At 35.0% G+C, this 19890-nt stretch overlaps 1 protein-coding gene across 4 annotated transcripts in view; it reads left to right on the top strand.

Moving 5' to 3' along the window:
• Positions 1 to 19890, top strand: part of INTS6 (integrator complex subunit 6) — a 104437-nt gene that overhangs the window by 60894 nt on the left and 23653 nt on the right. For all 4 annotated transcript variants that reach the window (XR_003513735.1, XR_003513737.1, XR_003513736.1 and 1 more), the window contains exons 6-15: positions 2373 to 2498; positions 4147 to 4301; positions 8212 to 8364; positions 9157 to 9289; positions 10197 to 10291; positions 11988 to 12098; positions 13080 to 13295; positions 17596 to 17722; positions 18529 to 18671; positions 18876 to 19107. Coding sequence is in view for 1 of the 4 variants with exons in the window: in XM_027557312.1 (XP_027413113.1) it covers positions 2373 to 2498; positions 4147 to 4301; positions 8212 to 8364; positions 9157 to 9289; positions 10197 to 10291; positions 11988 to 12098; positions 13080 to 13295; positions 17596 to 17722; positions 18529 to 18671; positions 18876 to 19107 (1491 nt within the window). In the remaining 3 variants the exon portion in view is untranslated. The remainder of the gene's footprint in view (positions 1 to 2372; positions 2499 to 4146; positions 4302 to 8211; positions 8365 to 9156; positions 9290 to 10196; positions 10292 to 11987; positions 12099 to 13079; positions 13296 to 17595; positions 17723 to 18528; positions 18672 to 18875; positions 19108 to 19890) is intronic.

Raw genomic sequence — 19890 nt, 5'->3', positions numbered from 1 at the left:
CACTTTATTGCTGTGTTAAGATTTTTTTCTTTTTTTGTGGACCCTACATAAACACAAGTGAACCAGCTTCTTGGCTTGAAAGTGTGTGTTTTTCTCACAAATATAATGAGTGATCTCAGACACTTTATCCTTTAGTACAAAGTATCAAGCATTCCAAGAGGTAAGTTTTGACATAAAGAATAAGAGAAACATAACATAGGTTATGGGCTCACTTTGTAAAGATGTCTAAATTTGCTTCAACTTTGAAAAGAGTTAATGAATTTTTATTATTTTTATAAGTGATTCAAGTTTATTTACTTTTTCTCTAATTTTCATAAAATATCTTTGTTAGTAATTTAATGTCATACTAAAATCATAACTTATTTACTTATATTTTCCTAATCAGTTAGTTGATGACACAGGTTAGAGAAGTGTAGAGGATTGCCACAATTTTATATTTAGGAACTTTTGATTTTATTGACATCATCAAAATATTTTTAAATATCGTGGAATAAGATACTGAGCTTTTATATAATCTCCTAAATACCTTATGTATTAAGATGATCAGCATTTTTATGTATGTGTTTAAACTGACTCAAAGAATTTTTAATTTGCCAATTCTTTCTCATAAGTGTGGTTACATATAAACTTTCTTATTTTAAATACTGATTGCAAATTAACATCATGGTTTTGAGGGAAGAAGGTGGTATATCCAGATGAATGTTTCTGATGCCTTGTAAGGGTTTGAATCTTGGCTGCTCTATTGTATTAACTTGGATAAATTAATCCCTCTGTGCTTTAGTTTTCTCATTTGTAAAATGGAGAAAGTAACCCATATGATTGTTGCTAGGATTAGAGAAATTAATAAAATAGAGTGATTAGGATAGTGCCAGGTGCACAGACACTCAGTAATTGGTGGGTATTTTTATAATTACGGCTTTCATTGTTGCATCCAGGTAAACCATTTGTTACATGATACTTGTTTTCCTAAGTAAAGCTGACTCTGAGGAGTTGAATCACACTATTGCCTAATGTTAATATCCTCTTTTCTGAGTAGCCTTTAGCAAATCACGTATTCAGTTTAAATTGATATGAGTAATTTGATATGTCAAGTATAATAATACAACATTGTTTGGTAGTAATTGGTTGAATTTGTTAAGGAATAGGATTTTTCCATATTGAGCTTATTACAAATAACACTGTAGGATGTTTGATTAAAGATTTTTAGTTGTCATGATTTTAAGCACTGGTCTAGATCAGAACATACAAATATGTAAGTTACATATATAATGATAAATTTTATAGTAGTCACATCGAAAAGAAACAGGTAGGGAACTCCCTGGTGATCCAGTTCTCAGGACTCTGCATTTTCACTGCCTGGGTTCAATCCCTCAAACCAAAAAAAAGGAAGAAAAACAACAAAAAACCTAAAAACAGGTAAAATTAATTTGTATAGAATCATTTATTTAAATATATATCAAATATTTCAATGTGAAATTGATGTTTTAAAATTATTGAGATATTATCATCTTATGTCTACAAAATGAAGTGTGTATTTTTCATAGTTACTGTACATCTCAATTTGGACTAGCTCTGTTTCAGGTTCTTAATAGCCATATATAGGCAGTGGCTGCAGTATGGGACAGCACAGATCTGGCTGTATTTATTGAAAAATCCCTGTTAAAGAAATCTTTCCACTGGTATTTTTTCTTAATTACTATCATTTTAATGCTTCTGAACTAAAAGTTTTATAGGTTAAAATATTCAAGAGGGAAATTCATTTAAGATAGGTAATTTCTAAGTATGTAAGCCAAATGAAATTCAGAAAAGCACATGCTACTGTGTATTATTTTAAAGTGCAAATACTTAAAATATGTGGTGTCTGCCAGCAAATCACTTAAATAATTATTGGGTGTCTTCTATGTCCTTAGCATTAATATTTAGTGATACATTTTTCTTCAGGAGGTGTAAGATTTTAAAGGGTTAGTTACCATACTTTACCACAATATGTGTAGTAAAGATAAATTATATTGGAACTCAGTTGGAAAATAGTTTTTTATATTTATATATATACTTTAAAAAATATTTCATTTCATGTGATACATTGTATATATGTAATGATTTTTTTTCATTGTGGTTTGTTCAGACCAATATTTTTATTTTCCGTGTACCTTTAATTAGAAGAAAAAACTTACATACTCTCATAAAATGGAATTGTTGATTGAAAATAAATTTTTTTGTTTTGTTACTCTTCCATTAGATAATGAAAAGTCCAAACTTTATCATTGAACTTTTGTGAATCAGTATTGTTAAAAACCCCACTATGGTTCTTTTTTGCTTAAAGTAGCAATTTTTGCAACTAACTAGTTCACTTTATTTTTTGTTTGTTTCAGGCCGCTCATACTCTGTATGTTCTCCAAGAATGCTTAATCAGTGTCTAGAATCCTTGGTGCAGAAAGTACAAAGTGGGGTAGTAATAAACTTTGAGAAAGCAGGACCAGATCCTTCCCCTGTAGAAGGTATTATTGTCATTTTCTTACAGACATTTTAAACGTGCTTTATCAAGTATTCAGCTAGAACTGAAAAATTACTATGATTTGGCTTTAACATTGACAAGGTCAAATTATTAAGATGACAGAAGAGCTGTTGGTAAAGTGGCACGATTAAATAGGAAAGTCAGGGTTGTACGAAAGTGGTTTGGTCCTATCGCCTTTTTATATTGGTTGTTCATAGCCTGATAATTTGTAAGAGCTAAAACCCTTTTTAAACATGAACAGAATAGTGTATTTCATTTTTTAGTATTGTAACATTGACTCTCTCCAGCGTATGTGCCTCTCCCGTGTCCCTTGATTCACAAGAGTGTTCAGCCCTAGGTGTTTATTTAATTCCTTAGCTACAGTTTTTACTAAAGATCAGACTGATCAGAACCAAATGGTTGGTGTGGTTCCAAAAATGAGAAACCAGCCTTTGCTATTCAACTTGATTCTTTTAACTCTAGCTGAGCCCTGCCTGGCTTTATTCTAATATTCTGTGATCATGAACTATTTATATTAGCCAGAGGGTATAAGGAGTTTTGCCAGAACCAACGGACGGCTTACATCTGGACCCTCTGCCTTGTACGACATAGCTGAAAACCAGAATTAGAAAGTCGTTAATGACACTTTGGCAGAGTTAAGGCAGTAGAGTGGGTAACTGGGAGAAGAGAAAGGTCATAGAGATAAGAGCAGAAGATGGAAAGATAATATAAATTATATTGCTGTGTTCAATTTAAAAAAAAGAAACCTTAAAAGAATTGAATTGTTAGACATGGAATATATTTATTTTAAAATTATTTTAGGACTTTGCTTAAAATTAGGCACTCAGTAAATGTTTGCTGTACTGTTGAAGAGAGTTACCATTTTCTAGGATTGTTTTAGGTTAAAGGTAGGTGCCTCAAATCTGTATTTATACATTAGACTTTTGTTCTAGTTTTTAGGCTTTAAGTAAAATGATTTTTAAAAAATACTTATTTAGCCATGCTACTGCTGCTGAGTCACTTCAGTCGTGTCCAACTCTGTGCGACCCCATAGACGGCAGCCCACCAGGCTCCTCTGTCCCTGGGATTCTCCAGGCAAGAACCCTGGAGTGGGTTGCCATTTCCTTCTCCAATGCATGAAAGTGAAAAGTGAAAGTGAAGTCGCTCAGTCGTGTCCGACTCTTAGCAACCCCATGGACTGCAGCCTACTGGGCTCCTCTGTCCATGGGATTTTCCAGGCAAGAGTACTGGAGTGGGGTGCCGTTGCCTTCTCCATATTTAGCCATAGTTACTTAGTGTTTACTAAGCTGAGCATGATGATGAAAAAATTGATTATTTGCCCTTATCATCTGGTGGGGGAAACATGTCATTTGTTAAGCAAGTATTTACCGTGAGGTATATTGGGCAAGCAAAGGATGCTGTGGGACCTCCTTTCAATTGTGGAACTCAAAGAGTCGACCCTCTCGTGAATTCTGATCTAATCTAAATTTTAAAGTCTTAGTCGTGATAGTATTCTACTGTTTAAGAAAAACAGGAAAACCCAGAACTAAACAAGTATTAAGATATTTTTACTAAGTAATATTAGACATAGTTTAACTTCTTATGTTTTTTTCCTTTAATGATATTTACTTTTTAAAATTTCTTTGCTATAGATGGGCAGCCAGATATATCAAGACCTTTTGGATCTCAGCCTTGGCATAGTTGCCACAAACTCATTTATGTCAGACCAAATCCTAAAACTGGGGTTCCTATAGGTCATTGGCCTGTTCCAGAATCTTTCTGGCCAGATCAAAATTCTCCAACACTAGTAAGTACCAGAGATTGTGACTTTATAATAGTAACTGCTTTTCATACTAGCTTTAAGTACTACTGTCAGTTAAAGGTGTGGCTATTGTATAGAAATTAGACAAATGTTCCAAGTGCTCTGATAAGCTATTACTTGCTTTAGTATACTGTGTTGTTCATTATAAAATAATAGAAAAGAGGCATTGTTTTCCTTTAGAATCTGAAATTATGCTTATGTTTTTATTATTGGCATCTGATTACAGAATCATAGATATATATTCTAAATATATAAATAACATAAGGATTTGTTCTCAGGGACATAATACAGAATTTAAATGAATGGTTATAAAATAATTTTGATGGTTTCCCTGCAGCCATTTAGGACTTAATCTTAGAAATTCATGTTGATTTGCATAGTTTAGTTATATTCAGTGTTCTCAGTCTGGAGGTTTAAGATAGAAAAGATTTTCTGGTCTTATTTATAGGAATTATTTTTAGTAACAAGTAGGGCTTGTTGAGTGGTCATGGTGAATTATCAGTATTCACTATATGGTTCTTATAATAATAGGGTAAATTTAACAAATATCTATTCGGTCTTGTTAATACACATTTTTCAGATTAGTATTTTTTGTAGTAACTCAGAGGACACTGTGGAATATTTTGTGGGAGAGCCTGACAGTGGTTCTTTTGATGTTACCCTTAGAAGATAAGAATTGTTATTTCAAAGATCTTTAAGTAGTCTTTAATAACTTTTGATGTGGCTATCATTTATGAATTAAGTTAAACTCTTTGAAATCTTTTATACTTTTAAATCTGTATCAACTCTTCAGGATAATTTTTTACTTTTATTCTATACAAGAGCTGTGATATTTCTTTTGTTCATTAGGGATTTAATGAAGTAGTACATGAAATAAAGTTTTTATACATTTCAGTGAGAGATCGTCTTCCGTTTTTTGATTGAACCATCATAGTTTTTTAGTCTAACCTTAGAGAGCTCTCGATTTCTTTGGTGATTTTAGTTTCTCTTCTGGAGCCTTTCAGAATTCTGAAAGAACAGCTATCATATTTGTATGAAATATTGTTATTTATTCAATTATATTTAACACTTACAGTAGTGCATATGGCACATGTTGAGTCCGCATAGGAAGAAATCCAAAACCAGTATCACAGGCATTATCTGTCAATTTTACTCTAGTGGTCTATTGCAAATTGTTACAAGCCATAGAGGGTTTTGGAATGTGGGTAGGATTTTAGTTGGAACAGGAAACAATGTTGAAAATATGGAAGTAGGAAAGAACAAGGTGAATTTAGAGGAATGGAAAGTATCTGAGGATAGGTGGTTCATAATATGTCTGTAGGACATTGAGAATACTATTAAATAAACTAGATTGCTCATGACTTTACATGCAAGGTTAAGGAATTTGAGCTTTTCTCAGTGGGGTTCATAGAACTGAAGACATTTTTAAGAGTGTTCCTTTAGGAAAATTAATCTGGTGGTGGTTATATGCAGCAGAATCAGCAGATGAATTGGCAGGTAAGCTGTTTACCTAGAGGACTATTGCTATAGTTGACTTAATACAGAGCTGTTGTGCTTAGTCACTCAGTCGTATCCGACTCTTTGTGACCCCATGGACTGTAGCCCGCCAGGCTCCTCTGTCCATGGAATTCTCCAGGCAAGAATACTGGAGTTGGTTGCCATTTCCTTCTCCGGGGGATCTTCCCAACTCAGGGATTGAACCCAGGTGTTTGGCATTGCAAGCAGATTCTTTACTGCCTGAGCCACCAGGGAAGCCCAATATAGAGCTAGTAAGAGTTTGAATTAAGATGTTGGAAGAGAGAATGTTAAAAAAGAGGTATTGGAAAGAACTGGCAAATTTTAGTAACTGAAGGATATTAGAGGGGAAATGAAATTTCTATAAATAATAGGATTTCATATAAGAGGTACTGATACTGAAATTAAATGTGATTTATTAGAGACTGGTTCTGAATTTGAATTATGGCTCTACCAGTTATTAGCCATGTGTCTTTGGTTAATTATCTTCTTTAAGCCTCAATTTACCATCTGTTAAATAAAGATAATAACTCCTATCTCATAGGATTATTTTGGATATTAAATGGATCTTAGTATTTTCATCTAAAAAAACCCCATGAATCATAGACTGATTCAATAAGCTGTTTGTCAGGTACGTGACAGGTACAGGAGCAGAAGATGAGTAAAACATAGTGCTTCCCATCTGGAACCTTCTGTAGGAAGGTCAGCTGTATAAACATGATAGAGTCCAGTGTGCCACCTGTCAAAGTGGTGGAGCAGAGGCCAGATGAGGTGGTACCTAACTGCCTGGTGTGGGTTTGGGGTATGTGGTAAGAGTGTGTCAGGAAAGAAGCCTCTTAGAGGTTGGTACTTGGCAGTTCAGACTTCAAAACTTTGTTTGCATTAGGCAAGGGAGAAAACCGAAAAGCAGCCAGGGATAACATGAAACACAGGAGCATGAGAAGATAGTGATTTCTTTGGGCCACTGCAAGTTGTTTTTAAGACTGGAGCACAGGGTGTATATGGGGTGGTAGTTAAAAGGCAGATAGGGACCATACAGTCAAGGCTCTTTGTTTTAAAAAAACAAAACAAAAGAGTCTGGCCCTATTTTTAGGTGATTGGATGCTACTTTTACTCAATAATTTGAGGCAGGAAAATTATATGATTATATTTATATTTCATGGCCATGGGATTGATTGGAAGGGACTGACTAATTAGGGATACTAATTAAAAATATACAGTTGTACAAATCTAGTCTAAGAAATTATGAAGGCATGAATTAGAGTGGTAAGAAATAGAAGAGATGAGAAATCAGAGAGATGAGAATTTAGCATTGACAGAGGGCAGCATCTAAAGTAGTGAGCATCTGCCCCATATTTATTGTTTGCTAAGTGGCTTAGAATTTGTGGTATCACTGAATCTAGGTCTTTGTGACAGTTAAGTATGGAGGGTAAGGCGGAGATAATTAAGGATAACATTTAGGTTTTTAGAACAGGTTATGTGGTTTGGGGGTGAAATAATGAATTGGGTAGTAGTATGTTTGAGGGACCTATAGAAAATTGAGGTTATGTCCAGTAGGTGGTTAGATACATGAAGAGAAATGAGAGATGATCCCAAGACAGTAGTTTTGGGAGCCACCAGTGTATGTATTGATAGATAGTAACTGAATCTAAAAGGAGTCCTTTATATTTATGAAATTTCACATTATTTCCTCATAGCTCATATTTTCTTCACCAATCTTCTTTTGGTGAGACTTTTAGGAAGGAAACTGTTAAAGGGGGGAATAGAATAACATGCTTTTTTTTTCTTTAAAAGTCTAGGGTCTCCAGAGTGGGGCATATTTACCATAGGGGTAACCAATAGTTTACTGGAATAGTGAAGGAAACCAGTAGAACGTCTATTTGTTTTCTTTTTTCTATTTTTTAATATTATTTTGGTATATATTATATATCTATAAATTAATAATTTACAAGTATATATATATTTAAAACCTCGTACTGATCAGTGTGCATCATCAGTTTGGAAATCAGGTAGTTAAACTGCTACAACTGTGTCTTTAGGAAGGTTTCTAATTACATTAATTACTTGTTAGATGTAAAAATTAATGAGCACTTAATTAATTCTAAAATATTGCATTTAAGTTTTCTGATGCATTTGATTTTAAGACTTAAAAAACTTTAATCCTGTGCAGATTTTGAAGTGTTTATTTTTTTTCTTGTGAATATTGATAGTTTAAGCATTACATTTTTAAGTATTATCTTTCCGCTTAGTGGTGCTTTTGATAGTAAATTAAACTCTCACTAGTGAAACTGAGAAACTGAGTAAACTCTGATGGTGAGGGATACGAAAAGTTTGTTTCTGAGAGTTTGTGAAAGAGTAACAATAAGACTTTGCCTTCTAGCCACCTCGTACATCTCATCCTATAGTGAAGTTCTCCTGTACAGACTGTGAACCCATGGTTATTGACAAATTGCCTTTTGACAAATATGAGTTGGAACCTTCACCACTGACTCAGTTTATCCTGGAAAGAAAATCTCCTCAGACATGTTGGCAGGTAAGCTGAAAGACTGCAGTGATTTAAAAAATTTATTTATTTAACTTATATTGAGGTGTAATTGGTTGACACTTGCGTTAGTTTCAGGTGTACAGCAAGCTACCTGTTACACATGGACATACAGCCTCTCTTTTCAGATTCTTTTCCATATGGGTAGAGCATTACAGAGTAATGGGCCCTGTGCTGTGCAGTAGTAGGTCCTTATTAGTTCCATCTATTTTATATACAGTAGTCTGTATATGTCAATTGCAATCTCCCAGTTTATCCATCCCTGCCTCCTTACACCCCAGTAACCATAAATTTATTTTTCACATCTCTCACTCTTTCTGTTTCGTAGGTAAGTTCATTTGTAGCCTTTCTGTTTAGATTTCACATATAAGCAATATCATGGTATTTGTCTTTCTCAGTCTGACTTAATTTCACTCAGTATTAGTTCAGTTCAGTTCAGTCTCTCAGTCGTATCCGACTCTTTGCGACCCCATGAACCGCAGCACGCCAGGCCTCCCTGGCCATCACCAACTCCCAGAGTCCACCCAAACCCATGTCCATTGAGTCGGTGATGCCATCCAACCATCTCATCCTCTGTCGTCCCCTTCTCCTGCCCTCAATCCTTCCCAGCATCAGGGTCTTTTCAAATGAGTCAACTCTTCACTCAGTATTAGAACCTCTAAAAATTTAATTTGGTGTTTTTTTTTTTAATTTGGTGTTTTTTAAAAAGTCAAATTGAATCCATGGTTTATATAACATTCTGCAAAGGTTATTAAATGTGAACTTTTAACTACTTTTTAACAGGTATATGTGAGCAATAGTGCAAAATACAGTGAACTTGGCCATCCCTTTGGTTACTTGAAAGCCAGTACAGCACTGAACTGTGTCAACTTATTCGTGATGCCTTACAATTACCCAGTGCTCCTTCCCCTTTTAGGTAAGTCATTCTTGTCATGTTCTCTGTGGCCTAGCATACATATGAATTTTCCTAAAAGCAATCTTTGAGAACATCCCTCCCTTTTTGAGTTTTCTTGTCTTCTGGAAATTAATGAAGATTTTTATTAATATTTTAAAATATTGAAGCTGTTAAGGGTTTTATAGCAACCTCTGCATGTTTCTGATATATTGAAAGTCAGGGTCAAACACCTTTGATTCTACAAACTATTGAAGATAATACTATATTTTGTTTCTAAATTAAATATTCTAAGTTTTTTGCAAATCAGATACCTTACATAGTTAGAATTAGTAATGCAGACTTTGTGTATGGTAAATAATTAAGATATTTTGTAGAAGCATAGTTCTTGGATCTGAGTATTTTCTTTTTAAGGATTGTATTTTGGCAAATTTTTTAGTGCATGAATTTGTTCTAAAATGATACTCTAAATAATATTGATAAGCCTAAAGTTGATTGGAGACCCTTTGGCTGTAATTTTTTGAGGGGTGTTATTGGAGAAGTCATCTTTTCCTTCATGGAATTGCACCAGATTTAAAGCTTGATAGACAGAATATTAGTAGGTATGTTTTCACGTATAGTTTGTTTCTGTATCCAATCTGTTTCATGTCTAGATTTTCCTTGTGTATTTTCTCATTCTACCTTTATTATTACATTTAATTTGAGACCTTAATTGGCACCTTTTCATTTTTAAAGTGGTATTACTACTACTCAAAAATGTCAGAACCCAAAATTTATCACCTTTAATTTTGTTAAAAATATAGAATTGATGTTTCCTCTCTCTCTTGTAAATAATAAAGCAAACTTTAAAAATGAAACTTCCTTGACTTGGTTTTCATGTGTGAAAACACTGAATGATGATAGTTTGTTCTCATTATGCATTCATTTATAGATGATCTGTTTAAAGTCCATAAGGCAAAACCAACTTTGAAATGGAGACAGTCATTTGAAAGTTATTTGAAGACAATGCCTCCCTACTATCTTGGGGTAAGAATATTACTCTTAAAAATAGAATGTTATAAAATGTTGTATTATGCTTATAGTTTACTGTAGGTATTAAAGCTTTTATTTATTGCTGTTACAGAATAAATGTCATGAAAAATTTACAAATGACCCATATAAATATGAGAAAGAAATGTTTCAGTGATTTGCAGAATAATGATGATGGTGAGAATATATATAATGCTTATCCAGGCCTGCCTGATACAATCCTCAGCACTTTACATGTGTTACTTAACCTCATTTAATTTATATGGTAACTGTATGAGGCAGAAATAACTGTTTTTATTTCACAGATATGGAAACTAAGACACTAAAAAATTAAACAATTCATCTAAGGCTACACAGCTAATATCAGGGTCAGGAATTCAATCCCAGGCAGCTGGCTTTAGAATTTAAGCTTTTACAATTAACTTTTTTAAATTGCAGTTTTATTATTATTTCTCCTTACAGGTACAAAAAAGGTTTGTTTGCATTATTCTCTGAATCTCAAGAAACATTCCTTGAAACCTAGTGTATCACAATAGGACCAGTAATACATATATTATTAAATACATTGTTGTTGTTTAGTCGCTAAGTCATGTCCGACTCTTTGTGACCCCATGGACGGTAGACTGCCAGGCTTCTCTGTCCATGGGATTCTCCAGGAAAATAATTACTTGATTGATTTTGTGAAAAATAACTTCTAGAACACTTGATTAAAACATTACTTCTGCTTTTACTGCAGGAATATTGTAGTATTCAACTGTAATCTTTCTAAATGGTCTCTAATAACATTAATTTCTTAAGCTTTGAAATCATGTATTATAGTTGTAAGAGAAAATCTGTGTGTGTCTAGCAGATAGTACCAGCTGTGTAGGAGAGGGGAAAGGAGGAAACACTGGAATATGAACTGCTGCATATATTTGACTCATGTTTCATAGCATCTGGGGGGATGTAGCCAGTGCCACATGGATATTAAATATCTGGTCTGGGATTTGATTCCAGTTTGGCACCAGTGCTTTTATACACTTTGTAATATGTCAGTGGGTGGCTGTCATCCTTTTTCTGACTCTTTCCCATTCACATATGCTAGACTGTTGTGCCAGTGACATTTTTCATTGCACAAAGTAGTTCTTAATTAGCCTATCCTTACCCAAGGTAAGAATCTTCTATTATCCTTGACTCCTCTTTTCACTTACCACCCAAGTTCTGTCAAATCTATATCTGCAATGTGTCTTCTGCCCCCTTCTTCCACATGATACTAAGAAGTCCAGGACTCCACCCTTTCCTACTCTGGGGGTTGTTATTACAGCCTCTAATCCTTTAGTATTTCAAACTGCCTTTGATACCACTGACAAACATTTTAATGAAGTACAAATATGATTATGTGACCCTTATTGAAGAAAAGGAGAAGTTTTGCGGGGGTGAATTTTTCAAAATTAACAATACGTTTATGGCTCCACTGGTAAAGAATCGGCCTGCAATGCAGGAGACCTGGGTTCAATCCCTGGGTTGGGAAGATCCCCTGGAGAAGTGAATGGCTACCCACTCCAGTATTCTGGCCTGGAGATTCCATGGACTGTATAGTCCATGGGGCCGCAAAGAGTCGGACATGACTGAGCAACTTTCACTTTCATTTTTCATGGCTATAAATTTTTGACAAGCTTAGGATTGAGTGTGATATTTTCTTTTTTCCCTGTAGCCTTTGAAGAAAGCTGTTAGAATGATGGGAGCACCTAACCTAATAGCAGACAGTATGGAATATGGACTTAGTTACAGTGTCATTTCATACCTCAAAAAACTGAGTCAGCAGGTAATATTAAGAAATAGAGCCATTAAGTATTTTGAATGGTATTGGCTAAGGTGGTCAATAGGCCAGATACTAGTTCTTGATGGTTCTAGTAGAATTGTATTAATAGATTACGTTTTAAAACCACATATATATTAACATAATTCTCAAGTGCATGATATGCTATGTTTTGAAATGACAATTTCAAATAATAATTTCTAGTTTGTGAAAGTAGCTTTATTAATGTGATCCTAGCCTTGTATGTTAACATTCCTCATGTTTTCTTTTGGGAAATTTGTTAGAAATTAGTTTTTCTTAGTCAAGAAATATCAGTTTCTTTTGCTTTATGTTTTAAAACCTATAGCATTTTCTGTAAAAATGGGAGTTTCTTTTGCAATATGTATAAAAATACTGAATTTTGTCCTTTTGGATGTAAATCACGTTAGTAGGTACCAGATTAGTCAAGCAGTATACCCTTTGACTGCCAAGTTATTAAAATTATATAAAGCACAATTTTTCCAGTACTTTTGCCATCTCTACTTCAACTGCTAATTGAATTGTAGGTTAGAAGAGTCAAAATATTGCTGTTTGCTTTATCTGTGAGCATTTAGTTATGTGCTAGTAATAATGTCTTTAAGTAGATATTGATAAGGTTGTTTTCTAATTTTATGTCACCTCTGAATTGGGAATTTTTATTTAGGGTGTATTAACTAACATATCATGGTTTCAATGTAGTGAGTGTTAATAAATCGAAGTTGTGTTTGTGTGATTTTCTCCAAAAGGTAAGAATTGTGATGATTTAAAATCATAAGACATTATTGTTTAAACTGTGTTCAGTTTACCAAGCACTTGACATAGACTACATAACTTAAGTAGTGTTTTTAATTTCTTATGTTCTCTTAAAATGTGATAAATACTTAATTTATAAAAGACTGAAACTACTTTTAGCCTTTAATTTACCAGTTCAGATTATGTCAAGACAGCTTTTATTTATTTTTGCTTTAGGCCAAAATAGAATCTGATCGAGTCATCGGTTCTGTAGGCAAAAAAGTAGTACAGGAAACTGGAATTAAAGTCCGAAGCAGATCACATGGTTTATCAATGGCTTATAGGAAAGATTTTCAACAGCTGCTCCAGGGTATTTCAGAGGATGTTCCTCACAGACTGCTGGACCTTAATATGAAAGAATACACTGGGTTCCAAGTTGCTTTGCTCAATAAGGTAATAGTTATGTGAATTTTGTACTGCTCTAGTAATAGTCTATATTGTCAAATATGTCAAATTTTCTATTAACTGATACCCAATTTGTCCAAACTTCTATACCTCTGCAGAATAATGATCAATTATGCTATTAATATTATTGAATCATTGAATTTTAAAACACTATACATGGTGAGTGGATGAGCAGATGGACTGATGAAGAGCAAACCATCATGTTCATTTTATAGATAGAAAACAGGCTTAGAGAGATAGAAAACAGGCTTAGAGATTGCCTGAAGTTACATAGCTAATAGTAGAATTCACTGTAGTTTGGTACTTATACTACTGACCTTGGCTACACAGTATAATCCTGAAATGCTTTATGAATACTCATTATTAGAAAGATCTTCATCCCAGTTGCCTGTTTGTCGAAACTGACAGACTGGTTCTAAAATTTATATGGAGGTATAAAGGTCCTAGAGTAGCTGAAAAAATTTTGGGAAAGAATAAAGCTGAAAGACTTGCACTGTCTAATTTTAAAAGTTACTATAAAGCTGCAGTGATCAACATATGTGTTGCTGGCATGAGGAAAAATATTTTGGTCAGTGGGACAGAAGTAGACCTTCATATATAAAGTTAATTTTTAACAAAGATGCCAGAATAATTTAGTGGGTAAGAAGACAGTCTTTTCAACAAATAGGGTGGGAACAGTTGGCTATCCATCTGCAAATTAATGAACTGATCCTTATATTAGTTAATGTGATCATAGTTATAAATGTAAGAACTGAAACTATAAACTTCTACAGGAAAAATATAAGATGTTGGATCTTGGGTCAATGAAGATTTCTAAAATACAGCACAAAAAACACATACACATAACAATTTCATACACTGAACTTCAGTAAAATTATAATTTTTGTCTTCAGAAGAAACTTTGAAGTTTCTCCCAGACAAGCTACAGCCTGGGAGAAAAGCATATGTTGAATAAAGAACTTGTATCAAAATATATAAAGAAATCCTAAGACTCAGTAATAAAAAGATAAGCATCCAATAAAAAAATACACAAAATATTTGAATAGGCACCTTACCAGATAGGATATACAGACCTGAACAAGCACATGAAAAGATGTTCAACATTATTAGTCAAGTGGGGAAATGCAAATTAAAACCACAGTGAGATACCACTTTATGCCCACTAGAATGGCTAAAATTTAAGACTGAAAAATATGAAGTGTTTAAGGTTATAGAACAGCTGGAACTCTTACACATTGTTGATGAAAATTATCAACAGTTAATTTGCAGTTTCTTAGGAAAGGTAAATGTTGCTGTATACCAACAGTTCTACTTGTAGGTATCTACTGAGATAAATGAAAATACATGTGTATAAAGGGTTTGTACGCAAATATTCATAGCAGCATTAATAATTGCCCCAAACTGAAAACAGTCCAGTTCAGTTCAGTTGCTCAGTCGTGTCCTACTCTTTGCGACCCCATGAATCGCAGCACACCAGGCCTCCCTGTCCATCACCAACTCCCGGAGTTCACTCAGACTCATGTCCATCGAGTCAGCGATGCCATCCAGCCATCTCATCCTCTGTCGTCCCCTTCTCCTCCTGCCCCCAGTCCCTCCCATGTCAGAGTCTTTTCCAATGAGTCAACTCTTTGCATGAGGTGGCCAGAGTACTGGAGTTTCAGCTTTAGCATCATTCCTTCCAAAGAAATCCCAGGGCTGATCTCCTTCAGAATGAACTGGTTGGATCTCCTTGCAGACCAAGGGACTCTCAAGAGTCGTCTCCTACACCACAGTTCAAAAGCATCAATTCTTCGGCGCTCAGCCTTCTTCACAGTCCAACTCTCACATCCATACATGACCACTGGAAAAACCATAGTCTTGACTAAATGGACCTTAGTTGGCAAAGTAATGTCTCTGCTTTTGAATATGCTATCTAGGTTGGTCATAACTTTCCTTCCAAGGAGTAAGCGTCTTTTAATTTCATGGCTGCAGTCACCATCTGCAGTGATTTTGGAGCCCAGAAGAATAAAGTCTGACACTGTTTCCACTGTTTCCCCATCTATTTCCCATGAAGTGATGGGACTGGATGCCATGATCTTCGTTTTCTGAATGTTGAGCTTTAAGCCAACTTTTTCACTCTCCACTTTCTCTTTCATCAAGAGGCTTTTGAGTTCCTCTTCACTTTCTGCCATAAGGGTGGTGTCATCTGCATATCTGAGGTTATTGATATTTCTTCCGGCAATCTTGATTCCAGCTTGTGTTTCTTCCAGTCCAGCATTTCTCATAATGTACTCTGCATAGAAGTTAAATAAGCAGGGTGACAATATACAGCCTTGACGTACTCCTTTTCCTATTTGGAACCAGTCTGTTGTTTCATGTCCAGTTCTAACTGTTGCTTCCTGACCTGCATACAGATTTCTCAAGAGGCAGGTCAGGTGGTCTGGTATTCCCATCTCTTTCAGAATTTTCCACAGTTTATTGTGATCCACACAGTCAAGGCTTTGGCATAGTCAATAAAGCAGAAATAGATGTTTTTCTGGAACTCACTTGCTTTTTCCATGATCCAGAGGATGTTGGCAATTTGATCTCTGGTTCCTCTGCCTTTTCTAAAACCAGCTTGAACATCAGGAAGTTCACGGTTCACGTATTGCTGAAGCCTGGCTTGGAGAATTTTCAGCATTACTTTACTAGCATGTGAGATGAGTGCAATTGTGCAGTAGTTTGAGCATTCTTTGGCATTGCTTCTTTGGGATTGGAATGAAAACTGATTCCAGTCCTGTGGCCACTGCTGAGTTTTCCAAATTTGCTGGCATATTGAGTGCAGCACTTTCACAGCATCATCTTTCAGGATTTGAAATAGCTCAACTGGAATTCCATCACCTCCACTAGCTTTGTTCGTAGTGATGCTTTCTAAGGCCCACTTGACTTCACATTCCAGAATGTCTGGCTCTAGGTCAGTGATCACACCATCGTGATTATCTGGGTCGTGAAGATCTTTTTTGTATAGTTCTTCTGTGTATTCTTGCCACCTCTTCTTAATGTCTTCTGCTTCTGTTAGGTCTATACCATTTCTGTCCTTTATCGAGCCCATCTTGGCATGAAATGTTCCCTGGGTATCTCTAATTTTCTTGAAGAGATCTCTAGTTTTTCCCATTCTGTTGTTTTCCTCTTTTTCCTTGCATTGGTCGCTGAGGAAGGCTTTCTTATCTCCTCTTGTTATTCTTTGGAACTCTGCATTCAGATGCTTTTATCTTTCCTTTTCTCCTTTGCTTTTTGCTTCTCTCCTTTTCACAGCTATTTGTAAGGCCTCCCCAGACAGCCATTTTGCTTTTTTGCATTTCTTTTCCATGGGGATGGTCTTGATCCCTATCTCCTGTACAGTGTCACGAACCTCCGTCCATAGTTCATCAGGCACTCTACCTATCAGATCTAGTCCCTTAAATCTATTTCTTACTTCCACTGTATAATCATAAGGGATTTGATTTAGGTCATACCTGAATGGTCTAGTGGTTTTCCCTACTTTCTTCAGTTTCAGTCTGAATTTGGTAATAAGGAGTTCATGATCTGAGCCACAGTCAGCTCCTGGTCTTGTTTTTGTTGACTGTATAGAGCTTCTCCATCTTTGGCTGCAAAGAATATAATCAATCTGATTTCGGTGTTGACCATCTGGTGATCATCAACTGATGAATGGATAAAGATACAGTATATCCATGTAAAAAGGAAAAGACAGTAAAAAGGAATAAACTACCAATACATGAACAACATGGATGAATCTCAAAAACATGCTTATGGAAAGAAGCCAGATAGAAAAGATTACATATTGCAAGATTCCATTTATGAAATGGGATGTAGAGAAAGCAGATTAGTGGTTGCGGGGATAGGAATTGCGAGTGACTGCAAGTGGGCACATGGAAACTTGTGGAGTGATGGGGATGTTCTAAAACTGATCCTAGTGTTGGTTTCACAACTGTACATTTATTAACGCTCAAACTGTTTATGTACAATGGGGTTGTTTTATAGTATGTAAATTACACATCAAAGCTTTTATTTACTTCTGTTAGCCAGGATACATAATGAAATCTTGGACAGATGTGAGTTTGAGATAATTTGGTTGAGCTTCACTACTGAGTTTTTATCTTTTGGTTATTAAAACAGTACATTATGATGGTATCATATCTCTTTATTCTATTTTTTTAAGCTAATTAGTTGACTTGTATATCTTATTTTCTAAGCTGTGCTGCGGGCTGGAGATTGTAGTCTTTTAATTCTGTTTCAAAATACATTTTGTCTTTGAATCTTTTTAAAACAGGATTTGAAGCCACAGACGTTTAGAAATGCATATGACATACCAAGACGGAATCTTTTGGATCACTTAACAAGAATGAGATCTAATCTTTTGAAGAGCACCCGCAGATTTCTTAAAGGACAGGATGAAGGTTAGATCATGGTTTTAATATTGGTATTTCTTCAGTAAACTTTTCTTTATATTGAAAATACAGAGTGTTATTATAACTTTTAAAGAGTTGACTGTAATATTACATTCTCATTGAATGAAGTAGAAAGTTGAGTCATCTCTAATTGTCTACACTTCTTCCTACCATCACTGTTGCCCCAAATTCTGTTCTCCAGAGGAAACAACCTTTGGTAATAGCTTAGTTTCCTTGTGGCTTTCTTCATACATTCACATACACAGGCACACACAAAATCATTTTCTTGTGATCTACTAGTATCTGATAGTTTAACTCGGAATGGCCAATATATGTCATATTCTAGTATTTCCTTAACTATACCTTTGGCACCTACAAATCAAGTCAGATGAGAACTTAACCCTTTGCCAACTCTGATGTAAACATTTCAACTATAGTTTTATATGAAAAGGATCATCTATGTGATACCTCTTTTCTGTAAATTATGCTTTAACTAAATTCTGCTTTGGAGCAGAATAGAAGAGACATTTTCATAGAAGGGTTACACATACTGTTTATTCTATATACTGAAACTAACTGCAATATTTTTGCTTTGTTTAGAAGATAAAATTATTTAAAATTTTATTAAAAAGCACTCAAGATTTTATGTCACAATATTTATAATGGCAACAAACTAATTTAGAATATATGGTAAGGAAAAGTTGCCTGGAATAGACCAGGTAGCATTCACACACAAGGACACATTATTTGTTAACTAAATGGAAGGTAGTTTCAGCGAAGTTAACTTTTGTTATTGCTTTGTTCTGTTTGAAAAGACCAAGTGCACAGTGTTCCTATAGCACAAATGGGGAATTACCAGGAGTACCTCAAGCAAGTACCTTCTCCATTAAGAGAACTTGATCCTGATCAGCCGCGGAGGTTGCATACATTTGGCAACCCCTTTAAGCTGGATAAAAAGGTAAATTTGAAGTGTTCGATTATATAATTTTTTTTTTGTGGGAGGCACAGATTTAATAGTTCTTAATTTAACTAAAGTAAGCCGAAATTATTTGCTTGGTAGAATACTATGTCAACATCTTTAAAATGTACTTTAATGGGAATTGGAGTTTGTCGTACAACTGAAAACCATATGTAAAGTCAGGGAAATTCTTCGTTGCTACAGGGTATGATGATAGATGAGGCAGATGAATTTGTGGCTGGACCTCAAAATAAACATAAACGACCTGGAGAACCAAATATGCAAGGTGTCCCTAAGAGACGACGCTGCATGTCTCCACTGCTGAGGGGCCGGCAGCAGAGCCCAGTTGTGAACAACCACATCGGAGGGAAAGGACCACCGGCACCTATGACCCAAGCACAGCCAGACCTCATTAAACCCCTTCCTCTTCATAAAAGTAAGGGTTTTTCTTTAAACAGTATTTGTTGCTTTTAGTTTGGTTCTGCATGAGAGAGAGTTTTCTGATATAGGAAAAGTGGATAAAGTTCCAAGAGTGTCTAGAGAAAATATTTGTTTATTCCAAATTAGCATGTAATCATTTTTTATGTCTTTTTAATGAACATTTTGTATATTCATTCATTATGCTTAATAGCTATCATGATTTGAAATATCATTTGCAAATCTTTAGCGTTTAGAAATGACAGTTTTTAAAGGGGCATTATCAGTACCCACAGAAAGATAGTTTTCAATTTGTTTAATTCGGCAATTAATTATTAAATGATATGCTTAATTTAGACAGGGTTAGGCATTGAGATGTAGCTGTAAACAGATAATAGTGATCTCTGCCTTCATTTATAATGAGGAAAGAAAGTCATCACACATTTCCTTAGAAGTGTGATGAATATTACAAAAAGGGAAGTCAAGTATACTTGGGGAAGTATTTGGCAAGAGGATTTAGTCTGTGGGGTCAAGGCAGTTTACTGAGGAGGTTCTGTTTAAGCCAACACTTGACGGATGAATGGAAATTAGTAAACTGAAGCTGTGCATTTACCTATGTGACAGTAATAGTACTCTTACAGGAAGAGTATACTCAGAGGCACACTGTGAGGAGCAGGGCATTAAGGGAACTGAAGCATTCTGGTATATTTGCGGGCTGCTGGGAATGAGGTAAGGTGAGAACCAAAAGAAAGACATGCACAGTCTATTTCATAGAGGGTCTTGGAAGCCATTGTAAAAAATT

Source organism: Bos indicus x Bos taurus, chromosome 12 (assembly GCF_003369695.1).
Source record: "Bos indicus x Bos taurus breed Angus x Brahman F1 hybrid chromosome 12, Bos_hybrid_MaternalHap_v2.0, whole genome shotgun sequence".
Classification (NCBI taxonomy): domain Eukaryota; kingdom Metazoa; phylum Chordata; class Mammalia; order Artiodactyla; family Bovidae; genus Bos; species Bos indicus x Bos taurus.
The sequence above is the reverse complement of the archived record's forward strand: the minus strand, read 5'-3'. Positions and strand labels throughout refer to the sequence as shown.